This window comes from Budorcas taxicolor, chromosome 2 (assembly GCF_023091745.1).
Source record: "Budorcas taxicolor isolate Tak-1 chromosome 2, Takin1.1, whole genome shotgun sequence".
Classification (NCBI taxonomy): Eukaryota; Metazoa; Chordata; class Mammalia; order Artiodactyla; family Bovidae; genus Budorcas; species Budorcas taxicolor.
This window is the reverse complement of record NC_068911.1, coordinates 62,494,731-62,521,372: the sequence shown is the minus strand read 5'-3', so window position 1 is coordinate 62,521,372 and position 26,642 is coordinate 62,494,731. Positions and strand designations below refer to the sequence as shown.

At 41.4% G+C, this 26,642-nt stretch overlaps 1 protein-coding gene across 5 annotated transcripts in view; it reads right to left on the bottom strand.

Moving 5' to 3' along the window:
- TTN (titin) overlaps positions 1-26,642 on the bottom strand; it is a 274,868-nt gene that overhangs the window by 178,704 nt on the left and 69,522 nt on the right. For all 5 annotated transcript variants that reach the window (XM_052636390.1, XM_052636391.1, XM_052636392.1 and 2 more), the window contains 46 exons: positions 25,628-25,906; positions 23,298-23,861; positions 22,479-22,760; positions 22,102-22,380; positions 21,247-21,525; positions 20,877-21,155; positions 20,475-20,762; positions 20,084-20,362; positions 19,717-19,998; positions 19,344-19,622; positions 18,956-19,234; positions 18,575-18,853; positions 18,163-18,450; positions 17,759-18,037; positions 17,343-17,624; positions 16,964-17,242; positions 16,567-16,845; positions 16,180-16,458; positions 15,791-16,078; positions 15,267-15,545; positions 14,767-15,048; positions 13,449-13,727; positions 13,048-13,329; positions 12,025-12,303; positions 11,625-11,912; positions 11,195-11,473; positions 10,823-11,101; positions 10,445-10,723; positions 10,040-10,327; positions 9,630-9,917; positions 8,805-9,086; positions 8,267-8,545; positions 7,866-8,147; positions 7,435-7,713; positions 7,056-7,343; positions 6,587-6,865; positions 6,214-6,492; positions 5,838-6,116; positions 5,411-5,698; positions 4,982-5,269; positions 3,429-3,710; positions 2,700-2,978; positions 1,867-2,148; positions 1,472-1,750; positions 485-772; positions 96-374 (listed from right to left, as the gene is read on the bottom strand). In XM_052636390.1, the coding sequence (XP_052492350.1) occupies positions 96-374; positions 485-772; positions 1,472-1,750; positions 1,867-2,148; positions 2,700-2,978; positions 3,429-3,710; positions 4,982-5,269; positions 5,411-5,698; positions 5,838-6,116; positions 6,214-6,492; positions 6,587-6,865; positions 7,056-7,343; positions 7,435-7,713; positions 7,866-8,147; positions 8,267-8,545; positions 8,805-9,086; positions 9,630-9,917; positions 10,040-10,327; positions 10,445-10,723; positions 10,823-11,101; positions 11,195-11,473; positions 11,625-11,912; positions 12,025-12,303; positions 13,048-13,329; positions 13,449-13,727; positions 14,767-15,048; positions 15,267-15,545; positions 15,791-16,078; positions 16,180-16,458; positions 16,567-16,845; positions 16,964-17,242; positions 17,343-17,624; positions 17,759-18,037; positions 18,163-18,450; positions 18,575-18,853; positions 18,956-19,234; positions 19,344-19,622; positions 19,717-19,998; positions 20,084-20,362; positions 20,475-20,762; positions 20,877-21,155; positions 21,247-21,525; positions 22,102-22,380; positions 22,479-22,760; positions 23,298-23,861; positions 25,628-25,906 (13,236 nt within the window). The remainder of the gene's footprint in view (positions 1-95; positions 375-484; positions 773-1,471; positions 1,751-1,866; positions 2,149-2,699; positions 2,979-3,428; positions 3,711-4,981; positions 5,270-5,410; positions 5,699-5,837; positions 6,117-6,213; positions 6,493-6,586; positions 6,866-7,055; positions 7,344-7,434; positions 7,714-7,865; positions 8,148-8,266; positions 8,546-8,804; positions 9,087-9,629; positions 9,918-10,039; positions 10,328-10,444; positions 10,724-10,822; positions 11,102-11,194; positions 11,474-11,624; positions 11,913-12,024; positions 12,304-13,047; positions 13,330-13,448; positions 13,728-14,766; positions 15,049-15,266; positions 15,546-15,790; positions 16,079-16,179; positions 16,459-16,566; positions 16,846-16,963; positions 17,243-17,342; positions 17,625-17,758; positions 18,038-18,162; positions 18,451-18,574; positions 18,854-18,955; positions 19,235-19,343; positions 19,623-19,716; positions 19,999-20,083; positions 20,363-20,474; positions 20,763-20,876; positions 21,156-21,246; positions 21,526-22,101; positions 22,381-22,478; positions 22,761-23,297; positions 23,862-25,627; positions 25,907-26,642) is intronic.

Sequence of the window (26,642 nt, the reverse complement as noted above, 5' to 3'; positions counted from 1 at the left end):
AAATATGATATCAAACACATATACACATAGATACGGGGATATATAGTACTTCACCTATGTTAACTGTAAAAATGCAGAATAGCAGTCAAACAAACCTTTTACGTAGAGATGCGTTGTACAAGAAACTTTGCCAGCTTCATTAGTAACGATGCAGGTATACTCCCCGCTCTGTGATGTATCTACATCAAACAACTCCAGTTCAGCAACTGAATCCTCCAAAGACACATTACATCTGTCCCCTGGTACTAGTTCAGTGCTGCCCTTGAACCAGCTAACACTGAAAGGGGGTGTTCCTTTTACAATGCTTGTGAAGGTTACGTTGGTTCCAGTTAAAACATCCATGGGGTCAGGTTTCTGAACAAAAGATGGTGGTTCTAAACAAAAAAGCACATATCAGAAAAAGGTTAACAATTTTGAATTTTGATTATAAAAATGTTTAACGCATAATGAAATGTAATTATATTTTACTGTATTTTTGACTGACCTCTCACAGTCAAAGGAGCACTGCACTCATCAGAACCGGCCACATTAGTAGCTATACACGTGTAGTTGCCAGCATCTGATTCTTCCAGCATGTTCACAGTTAAAGCACATGTGTTATCCGTCAGGGTGGTCTGGTATTTCCTTCCAGTGCTAATCTCATTTCCCTCATGGAACCAGGAGACAGAGATTGGAGGTGATCCATAGACTTTACACTCCATTACCACCGAGGAACCAGACAGACCATTTGTCTCTTTCAATCTTCTTGTGAATGAAGGAGGAACAGTTCGGTCTGAATGTGATAAAAATCAAACAAACAAGGGACCTCAGTTATAAAATGATTTGAAGAGAGAATTATTGTCTTTTTGATGGAATATTCCTAGATCCATCTGGCTCTTTTCTGGGGGTATCAAAGAACTGCCTGAGGCTTCACACAATGGAAAGCCTTGAGAATCAATGGGCAAGATGTACTAGTTGACTTAGGAACTTTGGTCTCTCTTTGCTGTGTATCATTATGTGGAGAATTATTCCACCATAACTGACAGTAGAAAACCACAGTATCCTTATTCCTTACTCAAGAATTAAGTTTTATTCCTACCACCCTGAATCGTGGTAATTCCTCCAAGAGACAGGAACAGAACTTTTGGGCTTGCTTTTCTCCTATCTCTATAATGAGATGGCTGGATGGCATCTTTGATTCAATAGACATGAGTTTGAGGAAGCTCTGGGAGATAGTGAATGACAGGGAAGCCTGGCATGCAGGAGATAGTGAATGACAGGGAAGCTGGGCATGCTACAATCCATGGGGCTGCAAAGAGTCAGACATGGCTCAGCAACTGAACAACAACAGAATAGGCATATTACCTCTAATTTTGCTGTCACAGAATGTGAGACTCATGTCACACTGTAGAATATGGAGTTTCTCATACACATATATGTAAAGCAGGAACTATACTATGCTAACACTGAAACAAAAACCCAACCAACCAACCTGAAACTTGCACTGAGGCCGTGCAGCTGTCTTTGCCCACAGGGTTCTGCACCTCAAAACTGTACACCCCACTGTCACTGGGGGCCACATTAATGATCTTAAGGCCAGACACTTTGTTGAAGAAGCTTATTTTGTATTTGTTGTCACTTGTCAGCTCTTTTCCATCCTTAAACCACCTGGTCGTGAGCTCGGGTGTGCCGGTGACCGAGCACTCCAAAGTGCACGTGTCTCCTGTGGTCACTTTTATGGATTCCGGCTTTTCCACAATTGCTGCAGGCTCTGGAATGAGATATAAATTGCATTCAAGTGTTAAAATCCCATGGAAAAACTAAAGAAGACACAGGTACTGGTAAGTGTATGCCTTCTATTCATGATGACATTCTCTCTGCACTAACCGAGGATGGACACCGTGGCAAAACACTCTTGCATTCCGGCATCGTTTTTGATCTGACAGGTGTATTTCCCAGCGTTGGCTGTTTCTGCTCTTGAAAACTGTAGGGTTGCAGTGTTTTCTGAATAAGAGATCCATATGTTGTCACTTTCTCTGACGATCTCCCCCTTGTCTTTGAACCACACCACGGAAATGGGCTCAGCGCCTTCAAGAGTAGCCTGAAGCTGAACTTCTTCACCAACGATGGTAGAAACATCACTGGGCTTTGTCACAAACCTTGGTGGTGCTGATGAAAAGGGGGCAAAAAAAAAAAAAAGAGATTTAAAAGATGTGGGGCTAAGAGTATTTCCCTCAAAGCCATCAATGCCAGGAATCAAACTAGTGATCACGCACTCTTTCCATTTCTTAAAGAGGCATTTCTGGTGAGTGGCAGCAAGAATGCATCAGAGTTTTGTACTTTTCTGGCCTTGCCACAAGGCTTGTGGGATCTCAATCTCCTGACCAGGGACTGAATCCTGGGCCACCAAGTGAAAGTGTCGTGTCCTAACCACTAGACCACCAGGGAACCCTCCTAGAATTTGTGTTAAGCAGAAGGAGTTGAAGACCTTTGTCTATCTAGCTTTCTAATCCAATCAAAATCTATTGGGAAAACTGTTTAAAAGGGTACTTAGTAGGATTTGAAATGCACACTAAACATAAAAAGATTTAGGAAATGAGAAAGGGGGAAAGTAGAAGACACACTAGAGGAAAAGGATGGAGCAAGAGCTGAGGGGTCAACAGAGTATTAAAGTTAGAAGGAAAATACCAGTAAGCACAAGAGGCTGAAGTGACTCTAACCTTTCAGAGTGATGGAACCAACACAGGTGTCACTCCCCACATCATTCGTGGCTTTACACTGATACTCCCCAATGTCCGCAGCGTCGACGCTCAGAATGTGAATACTCGTCAGGAAGTTCTCAGACATGATCTTGTACTTCTTGCCACTTCTAAGTTCTCTCTTGTCTTTATGCCATGAAACTTGGAATGGGGGAGTGCCCTGAAGTTCACATTCAAGGTGAACATCAGCTCCTTTCAGTGTTTCAATGGGATGAGGCTTTTTGCGGAAAATGGGTGGTTCTAAAGTTGGAAGAAAATCAAGTTAGAAAGAAAGGGAAATTAGGCTGTATTCTCTAAGTATGTATTTACAAGTAAAAATTGGTTGTCTATTCCAACATAGAGAGAGAGTATCACATCTAATTATCTATTATATCCTTTAAAACTTTTAGAACCTCGATGGAGAGTCCAACAGGGAATTGAGAGGACAGCTAGGATGTGCAAGACATAAAAGATGGGTAAATGCTACTCTCCCAGTTTGTCCCAGATAGCTAGTGGGAAGCTGCTGTATAGCACAGGGAACTCAACTAGGTGCTCCGGGATGACCTAGAGGGGTGGGATGAGGAATGGGGCTCAAGAAGGAGGGGATATTTGTATACTTATAGCTGATTCACACTGTTGTGCAGCAGAAACAAACACGACATTGTAAAGCAGTTATATCCCAATTTACAAGACAGAGAGATAAGAGCTGACCTTTAACTTTCAAGGAGGTGGTGCTGCTTGCACTGCCGGCGGCATTGGAGGCCTCACAGGTGTAATCTCCACTGTCTTCCACACTAAGCCCGTGCATTTCCAACACTGCCACTGAGTCCACGAACGACATTCGGAATTTACCGCTCTCTTGAATTTCAGTCTCGCCCTTGTACCATAAAACTTTGATTTCTGGAGACCCTCCTATTTTACATTCGTATCTTGTAGATTCATCTTGTTTCACGATTCTTGAAGGTTCTAGCTTCTTAATGAACCTGGGCGGTTCTATGGAAGCAAGAAAGAAAACACAAGGGAAGAGATGGGAAAGACACGTATAATTCAGGGTGAAGGGAAAACTCAAACAGAGAGGTCTTTAGCGCTGGAAAACATATTTACTTGCTACAGTTCAAGAAAGAATAGGTAAGTGAAATCTAAATCCTCAAGTAAAATGCATTTACTTTTGTAAGCACCCACATCAAATATTATTGCAAAAGGAAGAAGAGACATTAATCCTTGTGCAATCCTGCTACCAGCAAAAGAATCACTTCTTTGTGCAAGATCAGAGGCAGAGTGTGTATCTGTTGGTGAAAGCATTCTATGGTTTACAGGGATTAAGAGCATCTGATTACTTTCTTGTATGTGAACCAGTACAGGTCTGTCATTTCCTATGGCTGCAGAGATATCAGTTATGTGCCAGGAAGAGTCAGAGTAGCAAAACTGGGTCAGATATCTTAATATTTTAAAGTGCCATTTCCTCCTATAGGACTTTAATAGATATTTCTTCAACCTCTATGACAGCCCTTTGAAGTGGGGAGAGCAATACTTTCTTCATTAACTGAATCAGCAAATTCAAGTTTAGGGAGATAAAATAATTAGCAATATGTCACAGGGCACATGGGGTGCTGAATATGACTCTATTTAAATTTCAAGTTATTTATAAACTATCACCACAAAAAGTCTTTAAAAATGCTCTCATGAGTTAGACCAGCAGCTCACTGAGTTAATTTCTGACCACAGCAGACAGGAATTGTTTTTGCTACATTGAGACATGGTTGCCTTCCATGATGTAAGATATTAATGTACTCTCCAGTCCCCTGACTTCCACTATTATTTAAGTGAGGCTAACAGAAGAGAAGAATTTGACACAATCTGACTCTTCTTGAAGGGCTTTATAGTTTGAGGTGAGGAACAAAACCATTAATTTACAAACTACTGTGGAAAAATATATCATTTGAGACAACTTCCTTTTATTGTCCAAAGATAGTTTCTTTCAAACTTGGATTATCTTACGATTCTGTGAAAAGTTTCTGTTCTCTCTCTAGTCTCTATTTTCAGCCATTGTACATGGGCCCTCAGTCCATGTTTGACCAGTTTTTAAAATATATATATATATATGATTTTTTAATTAAAAACTTGCTCCCATTTAGAAGACCCTAGATTTGCTGAATCACTTCCAATTCCCAAACCCTAGTCCTAAACACAGCTTTCAAGTACACACTTCCTCCTATAGTGTCAGAAGTTGAAATGAGCCCTTGCTACTTCGCTCCAACAAGTACCTTGTACACCCAGATGAGCAGAACAAGAGTCTTTTCCGGCGACATTGCTTGCATAGCAGGTGTACTGCCCAGCATCGCCTTTGCCTATTTTGAGAACCGTCAGAGTGGCAGTATTTTCAACTAAAGTCATCTTGTAGTTGCCTCCAGGACGAATCTCTCGGTTATCTTTAGCCCAAGTGATTTTGATTGGTGCAGTTCCAGTTACGTGACATTTGAAAGAACCACTTTCTCCAAGAGGCAGGTCTACTGACACAGGCTTGAGGTCAAAGAAAGGAGGTACTTCATGCTCTGGAAAGAATGAAGAGCAGCACGGTGACTTCAGTTTTCATGCTCTCAGACGTGGAGCAGACACCAAGTCGCACCAGTCCTTGGTGGTTGGGTGCAGTGAAACTGCTTTATAATGAAGAGGGCATGTGATGAGTTACTCACCTAAGAGGATGAGCTTCGCACTGGATGAGGCAGTCCCAAGGGGATTCGAAGCCGAGCAATTGTACTGACCAACGTGGCTCTGGTCAGTTTGCAAAATCTGAAGAGTTGCTACATTGTGAACAAAAGATGTTTGCAGATTAGCATCATCTTTCAAAAGTACCCCGTCCTTGTACCAAGACACTTGGAGAGGTTCTGAGCCATTGATGCGGCATTCAAATGCAACTGGGAAGCCAAGAGTCTCCTGAACATCCTTCAGTTTTCTTGCAAAGGAAGGTGGAAGTTTGCGCTCTGTAAAGAAGTTATAGACAATCCTTATTTACAAGAGAGAAAACAACCATGGTGTATTTCAACCCATTAACATTGTGAGGTTTTTAAGAAAATGGATCTGTCAACACACAGTGAGGCTTGTAGAGAAAACCATCATCACCTTTGATAACAAGCACGGATGAAGAAGCCACTGCTCCCACAATGTTTTCTGCCTTGCAGGTATATTCTCCCACGTCACTGTGATCCACTTTGTTGATCACCAAGGAGGCAACGTTATTTTTGAATTGCATTTTATATGCAGGAGCTGATCGTAGTTTTGTGTGTTCTTTATACCAAGAAATTCTGATTTCTGGGGTTCCATCCACTTTACACTGTAAAGTTATAGGTTCTCCGATGACTGCTTCCACGTGTTCCAGAGGCTCAATGAAATAAGGCGGTTCTGAGGTAGAAAGGATGATAATCAGTCACTCTAACTAAAAGAGGATGTTTGGAAAGAAAGAAAAGAGAGCAATAAGAGGAGGTAACTGTCAACACACCTAAGACAGACACCACAGCATCACAAATATCTTGACCGGCCTCATTTTCTATTAGGCAACTGTATTGTGCATAATCCTCTATTGTGCTGTCGAGGATTTCCAGGATGGTAGATTTTTCTGTCATGGTGATACTACAATTCTGAGACTGTGTAAGGGCAAACTCATTCTTCATCCAGCTCACCGAGATGGGAGGTGTACCCGTAAATGTGGCCTCAAGAACGATGGGATTTCCTGTCTCGACACTGAAATCGGCCAATCTTTTCACAAAGGTGGCCGGTTCTATGAGGAGAAAACACAGAGGCAGCATTGACATCTTCAAGTAAAGAATCAGAAAAAATGTTAAAGATACGTGCTTTAGGAGGAAAGAGCAAACCTTTCACAAAAAGATGTGCGGTACAGGAAGCACTGCCAGCATCGTTAGTCACGAGGCAGGAGTAATCCCCACTTTGCAAGGGCTCCACCTCAAATAACTCCAGTTCCGTGACGAAATCTTCCAGAGAGATGCTGCACGACTCCCCGGACACCAGCTCCCTGCTGCCTTTAAACCATTTGACCTTGAAAGGCGGGGTGCCTCTGATGACACTGGTGAATGTGAGGCTCGTTCCAGGGAGCACTTCCACAGAGTCAGGGGTTTGTTCAAAAGAAGGTGGTTCTAGAGACCCCAGAGGAGGGGAAAGATTGAGAGAAAAAAGGAATCCAAGTAAGCAGTGCTTTTTGCTACCTGAAGAAAAAGGAACTAAGACTACACACGAAGACAAAATACAGAAATCCCCCACAAGGCAGGCACTAAGCCACGTGGTGGAGGCGCTGGAGAAGCAGCGGTCTGGGCCCTGAACACTGACCTTGGATAGTCAGGACCGCCGAGCATTCATCTGACCCAGCCACGTTGGCAGCCACACACGTGTATGTGCCTGTATCAGAGGGCTCCAAGAAGCTCAGATTCAAAGTGCAAACGTTTTCCGAAAAGCTGGACTGGCATTTAGGCCCACTGACGATCTCATTGCCATCCTGAAACCAGCCCACAGAGATGGGGGCGGAGCCAGAGACTCTGCACTCCAAAACCACTGAAGCCCCGACGATGGCGTTGATGTCCTTCAGCTTGCGGATGAAGGAAGGAGCCACAACCCGATCTGTGTGGATGGAGAAGCGGAGTTTTCCATTGAAAGAGAAGCTTTATTTTTTTGCCCCAGGGTGTATTCACGAAAACCTCATACTACTCACCAGAAACGTGGACAGAAACAGTGCAGTTACTTTTACCAACACTGTTCTTCACTTCAAAGCTGTATAACCCCTTGTCACTCATTTCTGCACAAGGGATTTTAAGGGAAGCCACTTTGTTGACGAATGTGATGTGATGTTTGCTGTCTGCAGCTATTTCTCTCCCATCTTTGAACCACTTGGCGGAAAGTTCTGGTGTTCCAGTCACTACACATTCTAATGCGAAAGGATTTCCAGTAGTGACAGTCATGGGTTCTGGTTTCTCAATGATTCTGGCTGGTTCTAAAAGAAGAAGTATATTGCATTGAACACAAAGTCATCTTTCAAACCAAGAGTATACTCTGTATATTACTGGGTAAGAATAATATTTGCAGGCAATGTCATAGGTCAATCAAATGGACATTTTCCCCCTCAGTCTGCACTCTGTTACTAACCTAGGACAGTCAAGATTGCTGAGCACTCTCTCATTCCGGCATCATTTTTGACTTGACACACATATTTTCCAGAGTTAGATGCCTCTGGGCTCCCAAGTTGGAGGGTTGCAACATTATCAACAAATGAAATCCTAGTGTTTTCACTCTCTCTGATGACTTCACCTTTATCTTTCAACCAGACGACAGAAATGGGCTGGAAGCCTTCCACTACAGCCTGTAACTCAACAGCATGCCCAACAAGGGTTGAGGTGTCACTGAGCTTTTTCACAAATCGTGGGGGTTCTAATGAAAGAAATTTGAGGTTAGAGAAGAAAGATGAGAATCACAGCCAAATACATTACTGGTCAAGCAAGAAAAGATGAAAGCAAGAGGCATATGTTTTTGGGCCCATGGATACAAACCTTTGAACTTGACAGTGCAAACACATGCGTCACTTCCCACCTCGTTAGTAGCTTTGCAGTGATATTCTCCTACATCGGCGGCTTCCAGGTTAAGGATATGAAGACTTGCATCAAAATTTTTTGAGGTGATTTTAAATTTCTTGCTGCTTCGAACTTGCTTTCGATCTTTAACCCACACCACTTCAAATGGGGGAGTTCCCGAAATTTCACATTGGAAGACAACATCAGAACCTTTAAGGGCTCCTATTGGAGAAGGCTTCTGGGTGAAAACAGGAGGTGCTACCAGAAGAAAAGAAGATAAACAATGAGAGCAGTTGCCTAAGAAAAGGGAAAAATACGTTAGAGTCTGAATCATTCAGTGCCTGGTGTGACCGTATGACAGTAAACGAACATAAGAAAGGACAAGTCATAACAGCTAGTTTAAGAATTGCAAGCAAATCCCCTTCACTGGCCTTTTTGTTTTGGAGCTCAGAACACTGCTGAGAAAGAATCCAGATCAGAGGAGAAGGAAGAGAGCAAGGGACTTAGTGTATCTAACCTTTGACGGTCAGGGCTGTGCTGCAGCTGGCGTCCCCAACACCGTTATGGGCTTCACAGATGTAGTCCCCACTGTCCTCCGTGCTGGCTTCATTGATGGTGAGCACTGCCACAGAGTCCACAAAGGACATGTTGTACTTCCAGCTCTCATGAAGTTCACTGTCATTTCGGAACCATGAAACTTTGATTTCTGGAGAACCACTTATTTTGCATTCCAGGTGGATGGATTCTCCCTGCTTTGCAACTTTTGAAGCTTCTAATTTCTTAACAAACTTTGGAGGTTCTAGTAAGTCAAAGGAAGAAACATCTTATGTTTGTAGCTTAAGATTTTATAAATACCTAATTTAATCTTGTTTATTATTAAGAATATATGTACATTCTAAGAATTTCATGATAAAATATTTATGTTTTTCTTTTAAATAAGCTTTTACTATTTTTAATAGAGAATTTACTTGACAAGTTAATCTCGTAGTCTGGATATAGAAACTAAAACATATAAGTTAAGGTATTATAGAAGTATTTGATCAAAATGATAATTCAGAATGCCATATGACAGGAAAAGAGGGAAAAAAAGAGAGGAAATGACATTTAACAAATTTCACATAAACAACACTCTGATAAGATTATACTTAGAGATACACTAATTTAAAAAACAAAGTAAAAAGGAAAATAGAACTTTGATTAAGGTTGCCTCCAACACTGATATACAAATTCTAATATGATCTAGCTAGTTCATCTCAAACATTTAAAAAATAAAGAAACTTTTCTGAAGAAAATTATGCAACATAGGAGAGAACAAGTATCGGTCAGTGCCATGTAGAGATACCTTTTACACTGAGTTGAGCTGAGCACATGTCTTTGCCAACATCATTGGTTGCTTGGCAAGTATATTGACCAGAGTCTCCTTTGCCTACTTTAAGAATTCTCAAATGGGGAGTGTTTCCCACACATGTAATTGTGTAGTTTCCTCCAGGACGGATCTCTTTATTATCTTTTGACCAAGTAATTCGCATTGGTTGAGCACCAGTAACATGACATTCAAAGTCAGCACTTTCCCCAGCAATAACATCTATAGATACAGGCTTGATGTCAAAGAAGGGAGATTTCTTAGGTTCTGGAAGATGAGAAGAAAAATCAACATACTTTTTGCTGTTGTTCTTTACTGGCTACTTCTACTTTGACAATGAATAGGAAGTCATGGTTTGCAAAGAGAAAAAGAGTAACATGGGAACAAACCTCTTGCTGTCAGTCTAGCACTGGAAGACGCTGTTCCAAGTGGATTAGAAGCTGAACAAGAGTACTGGCCAGAGTGACTCAAGTCTGTTTGCAAAATTTTTAAAGTTGCCACATTATCTACAAACGATGTCTGTAGATTTTCATCATCTCGTAACAGTACCCCATCTCTGTACCAGCTCACTTGGATGGGTGCGGAGCCATTCAGTCGACAAGTGAGGGTAACTGGTAACCCAACAGTTTGTTCAATGTCCTTTAATTGTCTTGCAAAGGAAGGTGGGAGCTGGCGCTCTGCAGGAAGACAAGTAATACTTGAGGCATTAGTACGTGAAACAAAAGTTTCCCCATAAAGTCAAGTGTGAAGATAAGGAAGAAGAAATTCCTTAATTTGTAAAATAAAATCATCACCTTGGATTCTGAAGACAGTCTTAGAAGAGGCAGTTCCAATACTGTTTTCTGCTTTACATGTGTACTCTCCACTGTCATTGATGTTCACTTTATTAAAAACAAGTGTGGCCACATTGTTTGTAAAGTAAGTCCTGTATTCAGGAGTCGGCCGTAACTTGGTATCGCCTTTGTACCAGGACACTGTAATTTCTGGGGTCCCAGCAACTTGGCATTGTAAAGAAACTGAATCTCCCACTGATGCCTCCAGAGGCTCCAGTTCCGTAACAAAATAAGGTGGTTCTAAAGAGGAAAGGTTCACGATCAGCAACTGGGATTAGAGAAAACCACACAAACCATGCCTCACATTAGACAAATGCCAATCATTTGAGAATAACACACCTAATGTAGACACCAGAGCTTCACAAACATCCCTTCCCGCCTCGTTTTCAATCTCGCAGGAATACTGTCCTGCATCTCGTTTTGTGCTGTTCAGAATTTCCAGGATGCAGGTCTTCTCTGTTGTGACTATGCTGCATTTTTCAGAGGGTGTTATGGTGAAACCATCCTTTTTCCACGTAACAGAAATGGGGAGTGTTCCCATGTAGGTACTTTCCAAAATGATGGATTTCCCTGGTTCTACAAAGTGATCGCTCAGTTTCTTCACAAACACAGCTGGTTCTGGGGAGTGACAAAGCATAGCCGTTAAACACAGTGAAAACACGAACGAAGATGCCACTTAAAAAGCAGGAAGCACAATGCACGGGAGCAAACCTTTCACAAAGAGACGGGTAGTGCAGGACGTTTGGCCAGCGTTGTTAGAAACCACGCAGGTGTATTCCCCACTCTGAGAGATGTCGACATTAAATAATTCCAGTTCCGCCACAGTGTCTTCAAAATAGATGTTGCAGCTGTCTCCTTTCACCAGTTCTCTGGCGCCTCTGAACCAGCCGACCTTAAATGGAGGGGTTCCTCTAATAACACTTGTGAAGGTGATGTTTTTGCCTGGTAGTACTTCCAAAGGTTCAGGTTCCTTCACGAAAGAGGGTGGTTCTATACAAGCAAGGAGGACAATGAAAAGATCCTGTCAGTTTCAGATTTAGTCGCAATTTTTATCAAAAAGAAGATGCCTTTTGAACGTGTCAGCAGGGATGGCCACCCAAAGAAGAACTTGTAAGAAAGGATGTGAGTGTCTGACACTGACCTTGTACAGCCAACACTGCACGGCACTCATCAGACCCAGCGACATTAGCAGCCACACATGTGTAACTGCCCATATCTGATGAGTCCAGAGAATTGAGCTGCAATGTGCAGACGTTATCTGAAAAGGTAGTTTGGTACTTCGCTCCACTGACAATCTTGGTTTTCTCATGAAACCAGGCAACAGAGATTGGTGATGATCCAGCTACTTTGCACTCCAAGATGCAAGATGTACCCAGCACTCCAATGGTATCTCTCAGTCTTCGTGTGAAAGAGGGAGGAACCATTCGGTCTGCGGGAGGAGAGGTAAGAGACTTGAGGTTTGAAAGAGCAGAAGAGACTCGAGGGAAGAAAGCTTGTGAAAGGAATTTGCTGAGCAATGGGAAGAACACGTCGCAACTAACCTGAAACCTCGACCACGGCTGTGCAGCTGCTCTTTCCAACATTATTTTGAACCTGGAAAGTGTATGTGCCTGCGTCCTGTTTTTCAACAGAGAGAATCTTTAAGGAAGAGATTTTGTTGTAGAAGCTAAATTTGTGTTTTTGGCTGCTGGTCAACAGCTTTCCATCCTTGTACCATTCAACTGAGAGTTCGGGAGTGCCAGCCACCTTACACTCCAGAGTGCACGTTTCTCCTACAGTGACCGTCATCGAACCTGCTTTCTCGACAATGACCGCAGGTTCTGAAATAAAATGTGATAGCCATCTGTTAAAGCCTGTTAGCTTCACCTTGTCTCTATTATCAAATTCATTAACACTGTTTCTTTCAATGATATGGATATCTTCAGGCCCTCTTTCTCTAGACCTTAAAATGAGAATCCATAATTACATGCTGTCATGAAATTATGGAATTATTAAGAAATATGTTTTCGCATTATTCAACTTCTGAAATAATTCACTGTCATATATTGATTTGTACTTGACCCTCTCTAGAACAAAACCCACATGTTCCTATGAGTTGCTCAGTATTGTTGCTCTACTTTAAGGTGCTAAAGACAGCTTTTTGAAAGTTGTTATTCAAACAACTGCAAAATTAAAAATGAATATGCCCAAAGATGAAAGTGTGAGTCATTCTTATCAAACTTTGATCTTTGGAGTTTTTGTCAGCTTAAACACTAATACTTGAGAAAAAAAATCTCCTTGTAGCATACGTTGGACTCTCATTTTTTTCATGGTTAAACAAAAGACAGTCATGATTTTCTCTGCTAATTCATCAAGAAAACAATAAAAATGGTTAATTTTTGTTAGGATCACAGACACAGAAAAGAGTGCTTGAAAGGTCCTTTTCCATAAACCTCTGAAATAGGTGAGGATTGATATAGTTCTGAAATTAAAAAAAGGGAAATTCTACCACTATCTCTTAGTAAGTCATCTCAGTGTTTGGTACCTCCTTATATCAGAGAACTACTGCACCATATTGTACCAACCTAAAACAGTCAATGTGGCCATGTTCTCCCTCATTCCACCGTCATTCTTGATTTGGCAGATATACTTCCCAGCATTAGCTGGTTCTGCTTTTGAAAACTGCAGAGTGGCAACGTTCTCCACAAATGTAATTCTGATGTTTTCACTTTCTCTAACCACTTCTTCCTTCTCTTTAAGCCACTGGACAGAAATAGGCTGGGTGCCTTCTATGGATGCTTGTAACTCAGCAGGCTCACCAGCTACAACAGTGAGGCTGTTCAGCTTGGAGACAAATCTTGGTGGTTCTGAACAGGGAAAGATGGATGGAGATTGTTGGAAAGATTGTCCAGATAATGAAAAAGAGAAAACAAATAACCATTTGCCGTTCCTGCCATTTCTGCCATGTGCAGGAAATAATGCTTACCTTTTAGCTTTACAATACAAATGCAAGTATCACTTCCCACTTCGTTCTGTGCTTTGCAGTGGTATTCACCAATGTCTGAAGTGTCAACATTGAGAATGTGAATACTTGCATGGAAATTTTTGGATGCAATCTTGTATTTCTTGCTACTTCGGAGTTGTCGCTTATCTTTGTACCAAACCACCTCAAACGGTGGTGTTCCCGAAAGTTCACATTCAATACTAACTTCAGCATTTTTAAGGGTTTCTACCACAGGAGGGAAGCTGCTAAAAACAGGTGGTTCTGTAAAACACAAGAATTCCTCATGAACTAGGCTACTTAACTCCATATAATGTTTTTATTTCTTTGTTTAAAAATTGGAAGAAAGAGTCAAAATACTAACACAGGTTTGGCACTATCACTTTAGTATTGAAGAATAATAGCTTCAGAGAAGCAATAGGGCCTTTACAGAATCACTTGGCTTCACTGGCTGAGGACCCAGACTAGACCCCAGACAACCTTACTGAGCAGCTCAACATTCTGTCTACACCACTTTACTAATTTAGTAAAGATTGATGTGAAATTGTAAAACAAAACAAAAACCAAACACACCTCTAAACCCAAGTGTAAGGATTAATATGATCTGCATGAGGTATGGGGTCCTGACTTCAGGGATGAAATATTTTTGTATGTGCTTTACTGTTGGGATACTTGGAAGTTATCACAACATCTGTGCTCGAAGTCTTCCACATCAACAAATGGTTTTTGCAATAATTGCCTCACAATATGACAAACTTAGGTTCTGTGACAAAAATTCTGGAAAATACTAGTACTATTTATAACAAGGTATAGTGATCTTATTTTAAAAACTAGAAACTAGTTTTGGAGAGAGAAAAAATATATAGAATTATCCTGTTGTAAATGTAAGGTTAAAACCTCTATTGCTTGAACCTTGGGATATATGTAGTAAGTAGTTTTTGTTTTAAATAAAAGATAAAGATCATGCTGAGGATGATGATATATTTATAAGTTGACTGAAGGCAAAAGTTAATTTTAAAATGCCTTCCTTTCTTGTTTGAAACATCAAATTTGAATTGCTTGGCTAATATGTTGAGGTGATTACAATTATGGCATTGGCATAACAAGAAAAATATCTCAGAATGATTATCTATATGTAAGCAAATCTTAAGAAAAACATGTAAAAACAGAAATGATACTATTTGGAAAAATGTCCTGTGATCTCAAATGGAAGCTAAAAATGACAGTAAAACCATGAAGAGCTCTGATAGCCAGAAGAGAAGAAGGTGGGCTTCGGGTAATGAGGAAGAGAAGAGGTTTCTACCTTTTACAATAACCTTGGTACTACAGCTTGTGCTGCCAGCAAGATTCTGAGCCTCACAAATGAAGTCCCCAGTGTCCTCGGTACCAAGATTATTCATCTGTAAGACGGCCACTGAGTCGATGAAAGCCATTCTGTATTTATCGCTGGCTGGGAGTTCATGTTCATTTCTGTACCACACAACTCTGATGTCTGGGGACCCAGTTATCTTGCATTCAAGTCGTGCTGAGTCACCTGCTTTCACTATTTTGGTTGCTTCTAGTTTCTTTACAAACTTTGGTGGTTCTAGAGAGCGAAGAAAAGAGGTGATTACGAGGGAACATAACAGATATAAATAACACAAGTTCAATTATGTAGTACAAGAAAGAGAAAAACATGAAACATGAACAATGCCCGGCAAATAGGAGGGTATTTTCTTGACTGGGTAGATGAACTGTAAAACATTAGAGAAAGGGCCAGAGCCACAGGTCAGACAGAAACATAAGACAATCAAACTTGCACACCTGTCACAAGCAACACTGTGGTACAAGAGTCGCTACCAACATCATTGGTAACTTGGCAAGTATATTGTCCAGTCTTGGAAGCATCCACTGAGTAGAGATTTAAGAAGCTAGTTGACCCTTCCAAGCCAATGAAACATTTAGGTCCAGAGGCAAGTTCCACATCATCCTTAAACCACTTGATTTTAAATGGTGGTGTTCCTTTTAGCACAGCTTTAAATTCCACCGTAGAGTCAGGTACGGCTTGTTGTCGCTCAGGTTTCACTAAGAAGCTTGGAGGTTCTACAGATTTTAAGAGAAATGCATATGATTAAATGCCTTGTAGTTGGGTTATTTCAACAGTTTTAAGGACATGTAAGAAAACATTACTGAAAAGAGGTAATGACTGAATATTTCTTGAACTCAATATAGATGTATCTAAAGAAACAGAATTATGGTGATTTTTAGTTTTAAAGGACACCAGGAAAGAGTGTTACATTTAAAAGCAACCAGAGAGAAGAGCCAGGAAGAGGTTAAGAAATTCTAACCTTTTACAGTCAAGATGCCGCTGCATGCCGCATCCCCTGCTACGTTGGATACTCGGCATGTGTAATTCGCAGTGTCTTCTAATTCCAGATTGTTAACATCCAGTGACACAGTGTTCTCATGACAGATGAGCCTGTATTTTGCACTTGTAGATATTTCTTTTCCATCCTTAAACCACTGAGCACTAATAGGAAGTGAGCCAGAAACTTTGCACTCCATGTGAATGGAAGAGCCTAGAACTTTATCCATTTTGGTTAACTTTTTGGTGAATGATGGAGGAATATTTTGATCTGTCCAATGCAAACAATAAAACACATCCATTAATTGTTGCCACTTGTTTATCAAGGACATATATACATAAGGGAGACTGACAGGGGCCAAGAGTACAAACCTAGTACTCTCAGGTAGGCATCACAGCTACTGCTTCCAAAGTCATTTTCCACCTTGAAAGTATACTCGCCGCTGTCTTGTTTCATTACTGACTGAATCCTAAAACTGGCCACGTTGTTTTCAAAACTCATCGAAAAATATCTACTAGGCACAATCTGTTTCCCATCTTTAAGCCACTTGACTTTGAGTTCTGGCGTTCCGGCCACAACACACTCCAAGGTCACTGGGTCTTTCTCAGTGACATCGACAGATTTAGCTTTCTCTATGATCTGAGCGGGTTCTGTAGTAAGAATGAAAACATGGATGAGTCGCACTCATAATTCCATGGAAGAAAGGTATTGCTTGTGAAATTGTCTCCAGAGAAGAACTCTGAGAGGGGCTTACACACCTTGTACTAAAAGGAAAGCATAGCACCTCTCAACTCCTGACTCATTCTTGGCTTGACACGTGTACCTCCCACTGTGTCCATTATCCACAGATCTGATTTGAAGTGTGGCCACGTTGTTCACAAAGGAGATGTGAACATTATCATCTTCATCCAGAATCTGATCATCCTTGAGCCAGGTGACATAAATGGGAGGAGAGCCTGCCACAGTGCTCTGAAAGGTGGCAGAACTTTTCAAAACAGTAGTGATGTTTTCTATCTTCTTTATGAACGAGGGTGGCTCTGTGATTAAAGTAGACAGTATGAGAAGAGGAGGTTTATCTAACTCCTACCCATCATCACAAGATGAAAACTTTACAGAATTTGTACTGGGCAGCCAGCTCCCTTGCATCCAACTGACCTTTCAGAGATACTCGAGCACTGCAAGAGCAGCTGCCGCCTTCATTGGATACGATGCACTGGTAATCACCAGTGTCTGAAGGGTCACATCTGTTTATGTTGAGATTAAACACTGACACTCTGTCAGTCAAGGTATATTTTTTGCTGCTCCGAATTTCCTTGTTATTCCTCAGCCAAGTGACTTGGAATGGAGATGTTCCCATAACTTCACACTCCAGCTCCACATCACTGTCTTTGACTACCTCCACAGGTTTCAGCTCTCTGATAAAGGTGGGAGGTTCTAAAGATTCAAAAAGGAGACAGAGAACCGCTTACTCCAGGGGAGACCCAAGGACCAGCCAGGAGCATAGCCAGAGTGGAAAGGAGAAGCAGTAACACACCTTTCACTTTTAACTCAACGCTGCAGCTTGCAGTCCCTGCATCGTTTTGAGCTTCACAGACGTAAGTCCCACTATTTTCCACCCTGGCCCCGGATATCTGGAAAGTGGCTAAACCATCAATGAAGGAAATGCCATGCTTCTCAACGGCTGTTATTTCGTTCCCATCCAGATACCAAGAAACTCTGATTTCAGGCGTGCCTGTTATCTGGCATTCAAACGTCGTGGATTGTCCATTCCTCAGCACTAGCACTGGGCTGGGCTTCTTAATGAATTGAGGAGGTTCTAAAGATGGGGAAAAACATGTGATGGTGAACATTTTTTATACTAAAGAGCAATGAGCAAAACTGTTTTCTCAAGCCCGCTCCCCTGAAGAAAATCTAGGCAAGCAAGACAGTGAGAAGATACAGAGACCAGACCTTTCACAAAGAGAGAGGCTTTAGTGGTTGCTGTGCCAACATCATTGCTCAGTTGGCAAATGTAGGTCCCCGAATCGGCAGCTTTGGCTGAAAAGAGCTCCAGGATGGTGGAGGTGTCATCCTTCCAGACTGAGCGAGCTGCTCCGGAGTGCAACTCTTTGTTATCTTTAAACCACTTTATAGTCATGGGTGCAGTGCCACCCACAAGTGCCTTTAACTGAACCCTTGTATTGGGATTGACATCTTGAGACTGTGGCTTTTCCAGGAAGTAAGGGGGTTCTGGGGTGAAAGAAGAAGAAGCGAAAGGGGAAAGGAAGGTTTATTTTAGAACTGATCCATCAAGGAAAGAATTAAGAAATGAGAGAGCAGTAAGTTCTCGAGAGGCAGAGACAACATGTGCCAACCTTTGACTGTCAGATGGCCGCTGCACTGGTTGTGCCCTGCCTTGTTAGTGGCAGAACAAGTGTAGGTGCCGCTGTCTGAACCTTCCAGCTGACTGATTTCCAAGAAGGCAGTGTTGTCATGAAAAGAGAACTTGTATTTTTCACTAGCCGTTATTTCTTGGTCATCTTTGAACCACTGGATGCTTATTGGATGCGACCCGGCCACTATACATTCTAAGTCAATGGAAGACCCTTTAATGCTGTCCATTTTCTTCAGCTTTTTGGTGAATGATGGAGGTATGATAAGATCTATGCAATGAAAAATAAATTAAAAAAAAGTCAATCTACTGATTTATACTTTTTTTCCTAAAATTGAAAGAGATGAAAGAGCATAGAAATGCCCCGTTCCTCGCCATAAAAGAGCTGTACCAACCTAAGACGTTAATGCTGGCCTTGCAGCTGCTCCTCCCGACGTCATTTTGGACTTCAAAAGTATATTCACCACTATCTCTCTTTTCGGTAGAAATAATCTTCAGTATAGAGACAGTGTCAGTGACACTGATTTTATATTTTTGGCCCAGGGTCAGTTCTTGGCCATCTTTAAACCATTTGGCTGTAATCTCCTTAGTCCCTGAAAATTTAACCTGCAAAGTGGCAGGGTCTCCTTGGGTGACATCTATAGACACAGCCTCCTCAATGATTGTTGCAGGTTCTATGGAAAACAAAGGGACAGGTGTGGGTTGTGAATGGCTCTGGTTAAAGGCTTATATCTGCATTTTTTTCCTAGAACCCACAGTGAGCTTTCTGAACCAACCTTTTACGGAGAGTACTGCAGAACACCTTTGTATTCCTGCATCGTTTTTGGCCTGGCAAACATACTTCCCATCATGCTTGACTTCAATGCCACTGAGGTACAGACTTGCCACATTGTTCTCAAAGGTCATTCTTATGTTATCGTCTTCAGTGATTTCCTCGTTGTCTTTTAGCCAAGTCACCGTGATGGGCAGGGAGCCCTTCAGCATGGCCTGGAAGGCAGCGGTGCCTCCTCTAAGGGAGCTGGTGCTCTCGATCTTCTTTACAAAGGTTGGGGGTTCTAGTGGAAGAATGAATTCTCAATCAATACTGACTCTAGAGCAAAACCAGCTTAACAAAAAGCATCGACTCCAAAGACAAGCCAGTCCGTCATCAGCACTGACACTAACCTCTTAAAGTCACCCTGGCACTGCAGGTGCTGCTGCCCACCTCATTGGTGACCCGACAGTGGTATTCACCCACGTCCGCAGCTACAAACTTGAGGATCTGCAGGCTAACCAGCTGATCCTGAATGAAGGTTTTGTACTTCCTGCCACTTCGTAGTACGGTGTTACCTTTGAACCAAGTGATCTCAAAGGGAGGCGTGCCTGCCACCTCAGCCAGCAACATGACATCATATTCCTTCAACACTTCAATGGGCTTAAATTCCTTGGTAAAGTAAGGTGACTCTACAGTGGAAAGGAATTATTTTGAGTTAGTGGGAGTGGAGTCTGTACCCCGGGCCATAACTTTGGTAACACAAGGGACAATGTGAACACAAACCTTTCACGATCAGAATGCTACTGCAGTGGTCGCTCCCAGCTTCATTTTGAGCCTCACACATATATTCACCGCTGTCTTCGACAGCAATATCTGTAAGTCTTAGAACCGCAGTGGACTCCACAAAAGACATTTTGTGTTTGCTGCTCTCCTTAATTTCTCTATCATTTTCAAACCATGTTATTTTAATTGGAGGGGTGCCCGTGACTTTGCAGGCTAGCTGGGTGGTGTCTCCCTTCTTTAACAGCTGGGATGGCTCTAACCTTTCAACAAATGTGGCAGGTTCTGTGGAAGGAAGTCATTCAGAGACGTGAGAAAGGGGCAAGGACTAACAAGGGGAGCTCAAAGATGTCAAGGAAATTCTGCAAACCTTTCACAAATAAGTTTGCACTGCACTCCACAGCTCCAGCCACGTTGCTGACTTTACAGGTATATGTGCCTGAATCAGTGGTTTTTACTGCATATAGTTCCAGGGAACTTTCTAAAGCTTCTTTGTTGATATAGCAGCTTCCACCAGAAACCAGCTCTTTGTCACCCTTAAACCATCTGATTGTGAAAGGGGTAGACCCTTGGAAGGTGCTCTTCAGGCACACAGCCGAGCCAGGCAGGACATCCTTTGATGCAGGTTTAGTTACAAAACTGGGTGGTTCTAAAGGAGTATAAAGAAATAATTTCAAAGAGTTAAGAGGCGCCATTGAAAGGAAGATACCTTAATTTGAACATCATTTACATAAGAGTGAAAGGCACAGTCTCCAGCCAACCTTGCACAATCAGGGCTCCGCTGCAGTCTTTGCTTCCCACGGAATTCGTGGCTCGACAGGTGAAATTCCCGGCATCACTCATGTCTACTCTGCTTATTTCCAAAGAGGCTGTGCCTTCCACAAAGGCTATTCTGTATCTGTCAGAGGAGGCTATTTCTTTACCATCCTTAAACCAGGACACCCTCATGGGGAGGGAGCCAGCAATTTTGCAGTCCAGCCTGCAGGTGCCACTAACCACACTGTCCACGTTTCGAAGGGGTTTGGTGAAGAATGGAGCAATGTCTCGATCTGTTCATGGCACAAGAGAAGAAAGAACAATGTGGAAAAGGGCACAGTGATTTTAGTGTCGGTTGTCAGTTGGCTTTCAGGAATATGGGAGCACAGGTTTCTACGGATACTAACCTAAGACAGTGAAGGTTGTCTCACAGGAGCTGCTGCCCACTTCATTGGAAATCTCAAACGTGTACTGGCCGCTATCGTGCAGTTCAGCTGAATAAAATTTGAGTTGGGCAACATTGTTTTTGAAACTTATCCTATACTTTTTACTGGCGACCAACGGTCTCCCGTCTTTGTACCATTTTGGCTTGAGTTCTGGGGTGCCTGTGACTGTGTACTCCAGCGTGGCTGGGTCTCCTGCGGTCACTTGGATCAGTTCTGCTCTCTCAATGATTTTAGCGGGTTCTACAATGGTATTAAATAGTTAGAATTCTGCAGTGTTGATTAAGGTTTCATTTTTAAAGGAAATATCAATTCAAAACGTTTCTCCACGAACCTTTAACTATTAATTCCCCAACAGACGTTTGGCTTCCGGCTTCATTTTCAGCCAGGCATGTGTATTTATCACCAAAGCTAATCTGCACATCAGGGATTATCAAGACTGCCACACCATTGACAAAGCTCATTTTGATCTTTCCATCTTCTTTAATGATCTCCTGTCCTTTCATCCATGTGACAGAAATGGGTTCTGACCCTCTCACGGCAGCTTGTAAGGTGACTGTCTGTCCTGCCAGTGCAGTAAAATCATCTACCTTCTTTACAAAGGTTGGTGGTTCTAGTTAAAGAAAGACAGCACATAAAATTGATCATTTCCAAACACTTTGACACCATGTGCATTCATGAATTTTATCTCGATTACATTTATCTAGTCCATAGTGTTGGTTGATTAGAAAAAGAAATCCAATTTAAGAGGTATTACAATTCCACGCAAGAAGAAGATGCAAAGATACACGGCTATCAGCTGACAAAATCGCTTATTGCATCATTCACTTTTGTAGACCTGGGTTCAATTCCTGGGTCTGAAAGATCCCCTGGAGAAGGAAACAGCAACCCACTCCAGTATTCTTGCCTGGAAAATCCCCTGGACAGAGGAGCCTCGTGGGCGAGAGTCCATGGGGTCGCAAGAGTCGGATACAACTTAGCAACTAAACCACCACCACCACGAGAGACTCAATATTTACACTGGCCTCAAGATAAAGACTGCATTGTCCCCAGGGTCCTAGGTCAAACCGAAGGCAAAACGTATTTTCAAAAATTAGGAGAAGAGGAGAGTGTACCCATTTTACTTCCTTGAGCTAAGAAAGCTATTTTGACAGTTTATTAAAGAGATATCAAATTTTCAAGCACTAACCTTTTAGTAAGTGGGTTGCAACACAGCCACACTTCCCAACTTCATTAGCAACCACACACTCATAGTCACCAACGTCCGCACTATTAAAAGAAAAGATCTCCAGGGACACAGTAGACTTCTGAGAAAACAACCTGTACTTTTTACTACTTCGAATTTGCTTCTTATCCTTGAACCAGCTAATTTCAAATGGTCCAGTGCCTGCGATTTCACACTGAAGGAGGGCATTTGTTCCTCTCACTATGTCTGCAGGCTCAAGAGTTTTGATGAAAGAAGGAGGTTCTACAAAGCATGAAAGGATTGTATAAGTTATGTGTTACAAACAGTTAAAAAGAAAATCTTTTCTCAAAAACCAACGGACTAGGACCAAGTCAACAAACCTTTGATAACTATTTCAGCACTGCAACTGTCACTGCCAACGTCATTCACTGCTTCACACGAGTAAGTCCCGCTGTCTTCCACTTTTACATCCGTAATATCAAGGACAGCCTCAGAGTTGACAAAAGACATTCTGATTGTGTTACTCTCAGTAAGTTCTTTGTTATTTTTAAACCAAGTAACCTGGATCACAGGTGAGCCTTTCAGCTTGCAATGGAGGCGTGCTGATTCACCTGGGAGCATTAAGTAAGAAGGATCCACCTTCTTCACAAAGGATGGTGGCTCTATATGAAGTTGACAAAAGAGAAAAGGAAAAGATATCTGAAGCATAAAGCACACACAAAGTAGACATCACACAATAAAAAGACACACAACACACACACAAAATATCTTCATGAAATTCCTGAACAGGTTGTGGTGTACTTAATAGCTTTCCACATTTCTATGATTCCAAAATGTTTTCCCAGAGTTTTGATTTAAAAAATAAACAAACAAAAACAAAACTAAACAAATTCTACTTAGACAAAGAGCAATTTTATGAAAGAAGAGATTCAAGGGTTGCCTAGACACTCAAAGTTCTTAGAAGTAGTTTTAGCCAAGCTATGTTAATGGCAGACAGCTTGAAACAAACAAGAGTAAGTGAATTCTGGAAAAGACTAAAAAAATAAAATCAAACAATTTCAGGATTTTCCCAAACCAAAACAATTGCTGAGATGAAATCATTTGCATCATAAAATGCGCCGACTGCAGTGTGTCAACAATTTGTCTACTGAGGCATCCCGGCAGAGAAGGGAGTGAAACATTGTTCACACACTTCTTACCTCTGATAGTTACTGTCGCTGAAGTGGAGCTGCTTCCAGCCTCATTGGAAGCTGTACAAACATAGGTTCCTGAATCTTTGAGTTTGGCCAGAGGGATCTCAAGTGATGCTATTTTGTCTTCAAAATAGATCTTATAATCTTTTCCAGGGGGGAGCTTCTGCCCATTTTTGCTCCATGTAATTGTGACTTTTCTGTCTTCATCTACTTGGCCCTCAAGGTGGATCTTCTTATTGATAGCTGATTGTACAGGCTCCAGTTCTTTAATGAAATGTGGTTTGTCAATTATGTCCAACTCAGCTTGGCAGGTGTCGGCTCCAAACTTGTTAGAAGCCTTACAGGAGTAAACTCCTCTATCGTGAACTGTAAGATTTGAGAGCTCTAAAATGTGTTTGTTGTCTACATCTGAAATCTTGCAGGTAGGGGAAGGTGAGAGGGCCATGCCATCTTTCTGCCAAATGGTTTCAATCACAGGAGTGCCTGTCACTGTGCAGAGAAACTTGGCTGCCTTACCCACAAAAGTCGTTATGGACTTAGGTCTGGAGAAGAAGGTTGGTGGATACGCCTCTGTAAGAGAAATGTTTTCAGTGTTATATTTTGTCCCCACAAAGCTACTGCTGTAATTACATATTCCAAGAAAGAGAAGAGATGAGTTATAGCTTTAGATAGACATGAGACATTATTTAAAGTAGGGTAATGTATTAAGAAGATGAAAAGATGCATCAAAGGAAAGGGACGAGAATGTTTTTTTATAGCAGAGCAAGACAGCACTTTAAACTTTAAATATAAGAAGATTTGTTCTTCTTTTATTTCACAACATTAACTTACAATTGCTAAAGATCTGTCCATTTTATTAGCTGATTAATTGTTTGAACTATCTGATAAGCAATTCAACTGGTACTTTAATTCTGCAAATCAGAAGACTGTATAAGGAATATAAAGAAAATGTTCTTGACTTTTCTGAAGAGCAGGGATATTAAATGAGTAATAGAAAAAGTCTGAATAGTTTTGTAAAGTCTAACCCTCACGTTTCAACTATAAATGCATCTGCTAAACCATTTCAAACTTGTAAAAATATATGTGGCAGTAATTTTCTATGTCCATTCTGCATTTGGAAGAAAGCCTTTAGGAATCTCTCCTTTTGGTTAAAAAAAAAAATACTCCTCTTTCTTCTTTCCTCTGTGACTTGAAGCTCAAGTGTTAGTTCCATTACTGAACAGGCCTATTTTGGATAAAGAAATTTCCCAAAGTGTCATTAAGAATAATGCCGTGCACTTGGTGGCATAGATATTCTCTGATCACAAAGCAAAAGCCACTGAATGGGTCACTGTGGGCCTGGGGTGTGGAGTTTCCGACATGGAAGAGTTGTGGATGAGAGGAAGCTATGGGTAACCCCGTCTTTTTCAAGTCAATGACAGGTGCTGCATCTGTCTTTCCCCGCCATGTTCTCATTGGAAGAGAAGATCAAGGTAATATGGCAATCAACTAAACTTCAAAAAGAAAAAGAAGAGCAAAGGACAGGCCCACCCGGGCGTTTAGTGCATGGCTTCTGTCAACAGCGCAAGTCATAGCTACCCCTGATCCCACACCATAATTCATAAGCTCATTGTCACATTTTCCCATGGTAGAGAGAAAGCAAGAGAGACAGAGAGGCAAGGAAGGGAGAGAAAGGAAAGCACTACTAATCTTTTTTGCTAATAAGGGAATTCAGACACTTGAGTGTAACCTACTTGACAGTCATTCTGTATGTTATTAGGAAACTAAGAACAGAATATTTGTGTAGTTATTCTTATTTTTGAATTAGTAATAAAGCCTAGGGTGAGAATCCTAGCTTGGAGTCCTATAATACCTCCCTGTCTCTTACTAGGACTTACTAGGATTTGTTTAACTTTAGTCTTATGCTCTGCCCTTTTTTTTCCTGTTCTTAATTGGTTAATTGATTCCAAGTTATGAAATATATTGGGACATCATTTATTTTTTAGCAGCACCAAAGTGTCCTGAAAATTTTTTCTACTAAGGGACAAGCCAGACTATTTAAAGAAAAGAAAGAGAACAAAACAAAAACCCAAACCAAACTATCAGGAGTCACTGCTTGTATGATTCCTTGACATCCTCTTGAAATAAAAAGCTATTTTTTTTCTTTAACTGTTGTCAGAAATAGGACTGTAAACAAGAATTTCTCATCTCTCATAGGCTCTGCAGGAGCCACTGTGTTACCACGTTGGATATTGGTCTCTCCAGTTGGTAGAACACACACTTCCTGCACCTATATGAAAGTAAAATAGGCAATAATATGAAATGGAACGACATCTGTGTCAGCGTATGGCATTTACCTGTCACAGTCAGTGTGGCTGTGCAGCTGACACTGCCATACTCGTTGGAAGCTTTGCAGGTGTACTCGCCACAGTCAACAACCTGGGTTCTCAGGATTTCCAGGGTGGTGACATAATTTGCAGACCGAATAGAACACTTGTCACTTTCATAGATTTCTCGTCCAGCTTTGAACCACTGGAAGCGGACATTGGGGGCGCTGTGGATCTCACAGGTAAATTTGGCGAGGTGGCCCAGGGCTACTTCCAGGGGCTCGATTCTCCTCCTGATCACTGGAGCAGCTGCAAAGGGAAGCAGAGGCTGTTAGCAAGCCTCCTTACTAGGCACCTCACATTTTTCTTTTCCTTCTAACTTTTGTTGCTGTTAATGGAGTAGAACAGTTGAAACTGGTGAGATGGATTGCAGCAGTTTAAGACAAGTGACTGGAAAATGAGAAAGATCATTGAAGGCAAAAGAAGACAATGAGCAGCTTTCAACATATTCACGTGTTATTTTCCAGTGAATTGTGAAAAATGTGATGCTTTATAAAATAGAAAAAAAATGTGATGCTTTGGCTTACATGCATAGCAACATGATACATTCGTTTAATATACCATGCCGACTAGGAAAACTCAGAATAACGTGAAAGAAACATGATCTACTAAATAAAGTGATGTAGTGAAACAATAGCAAAAAAAAAAAAAAAAAAAGACGTCAAAGTGAGAAACACAAATAGACAATTAATCATGGTTATTTAGAATTTAAGAATGAGCCTGATGATTTCAGGGTAACTAGGTGTTTCACTGACAGCTTTTGATTACATATCATTAAACTGAAAACATTTATCAGTTTTATGAAATATATGAAAATACATTTATTTTTTAAAATAAATAGCAGTATAACTATAACGTACCACCCAGTAAGGCAGTAAGGGAAAAGGAGAAGAGTTAATAACCATGATTATGTCTGTGATTTCATTTTTACTCTAAATAAATTCTGGCAACGGCAGGTAAGTGAAAATTCAGTGATGAAACCTAA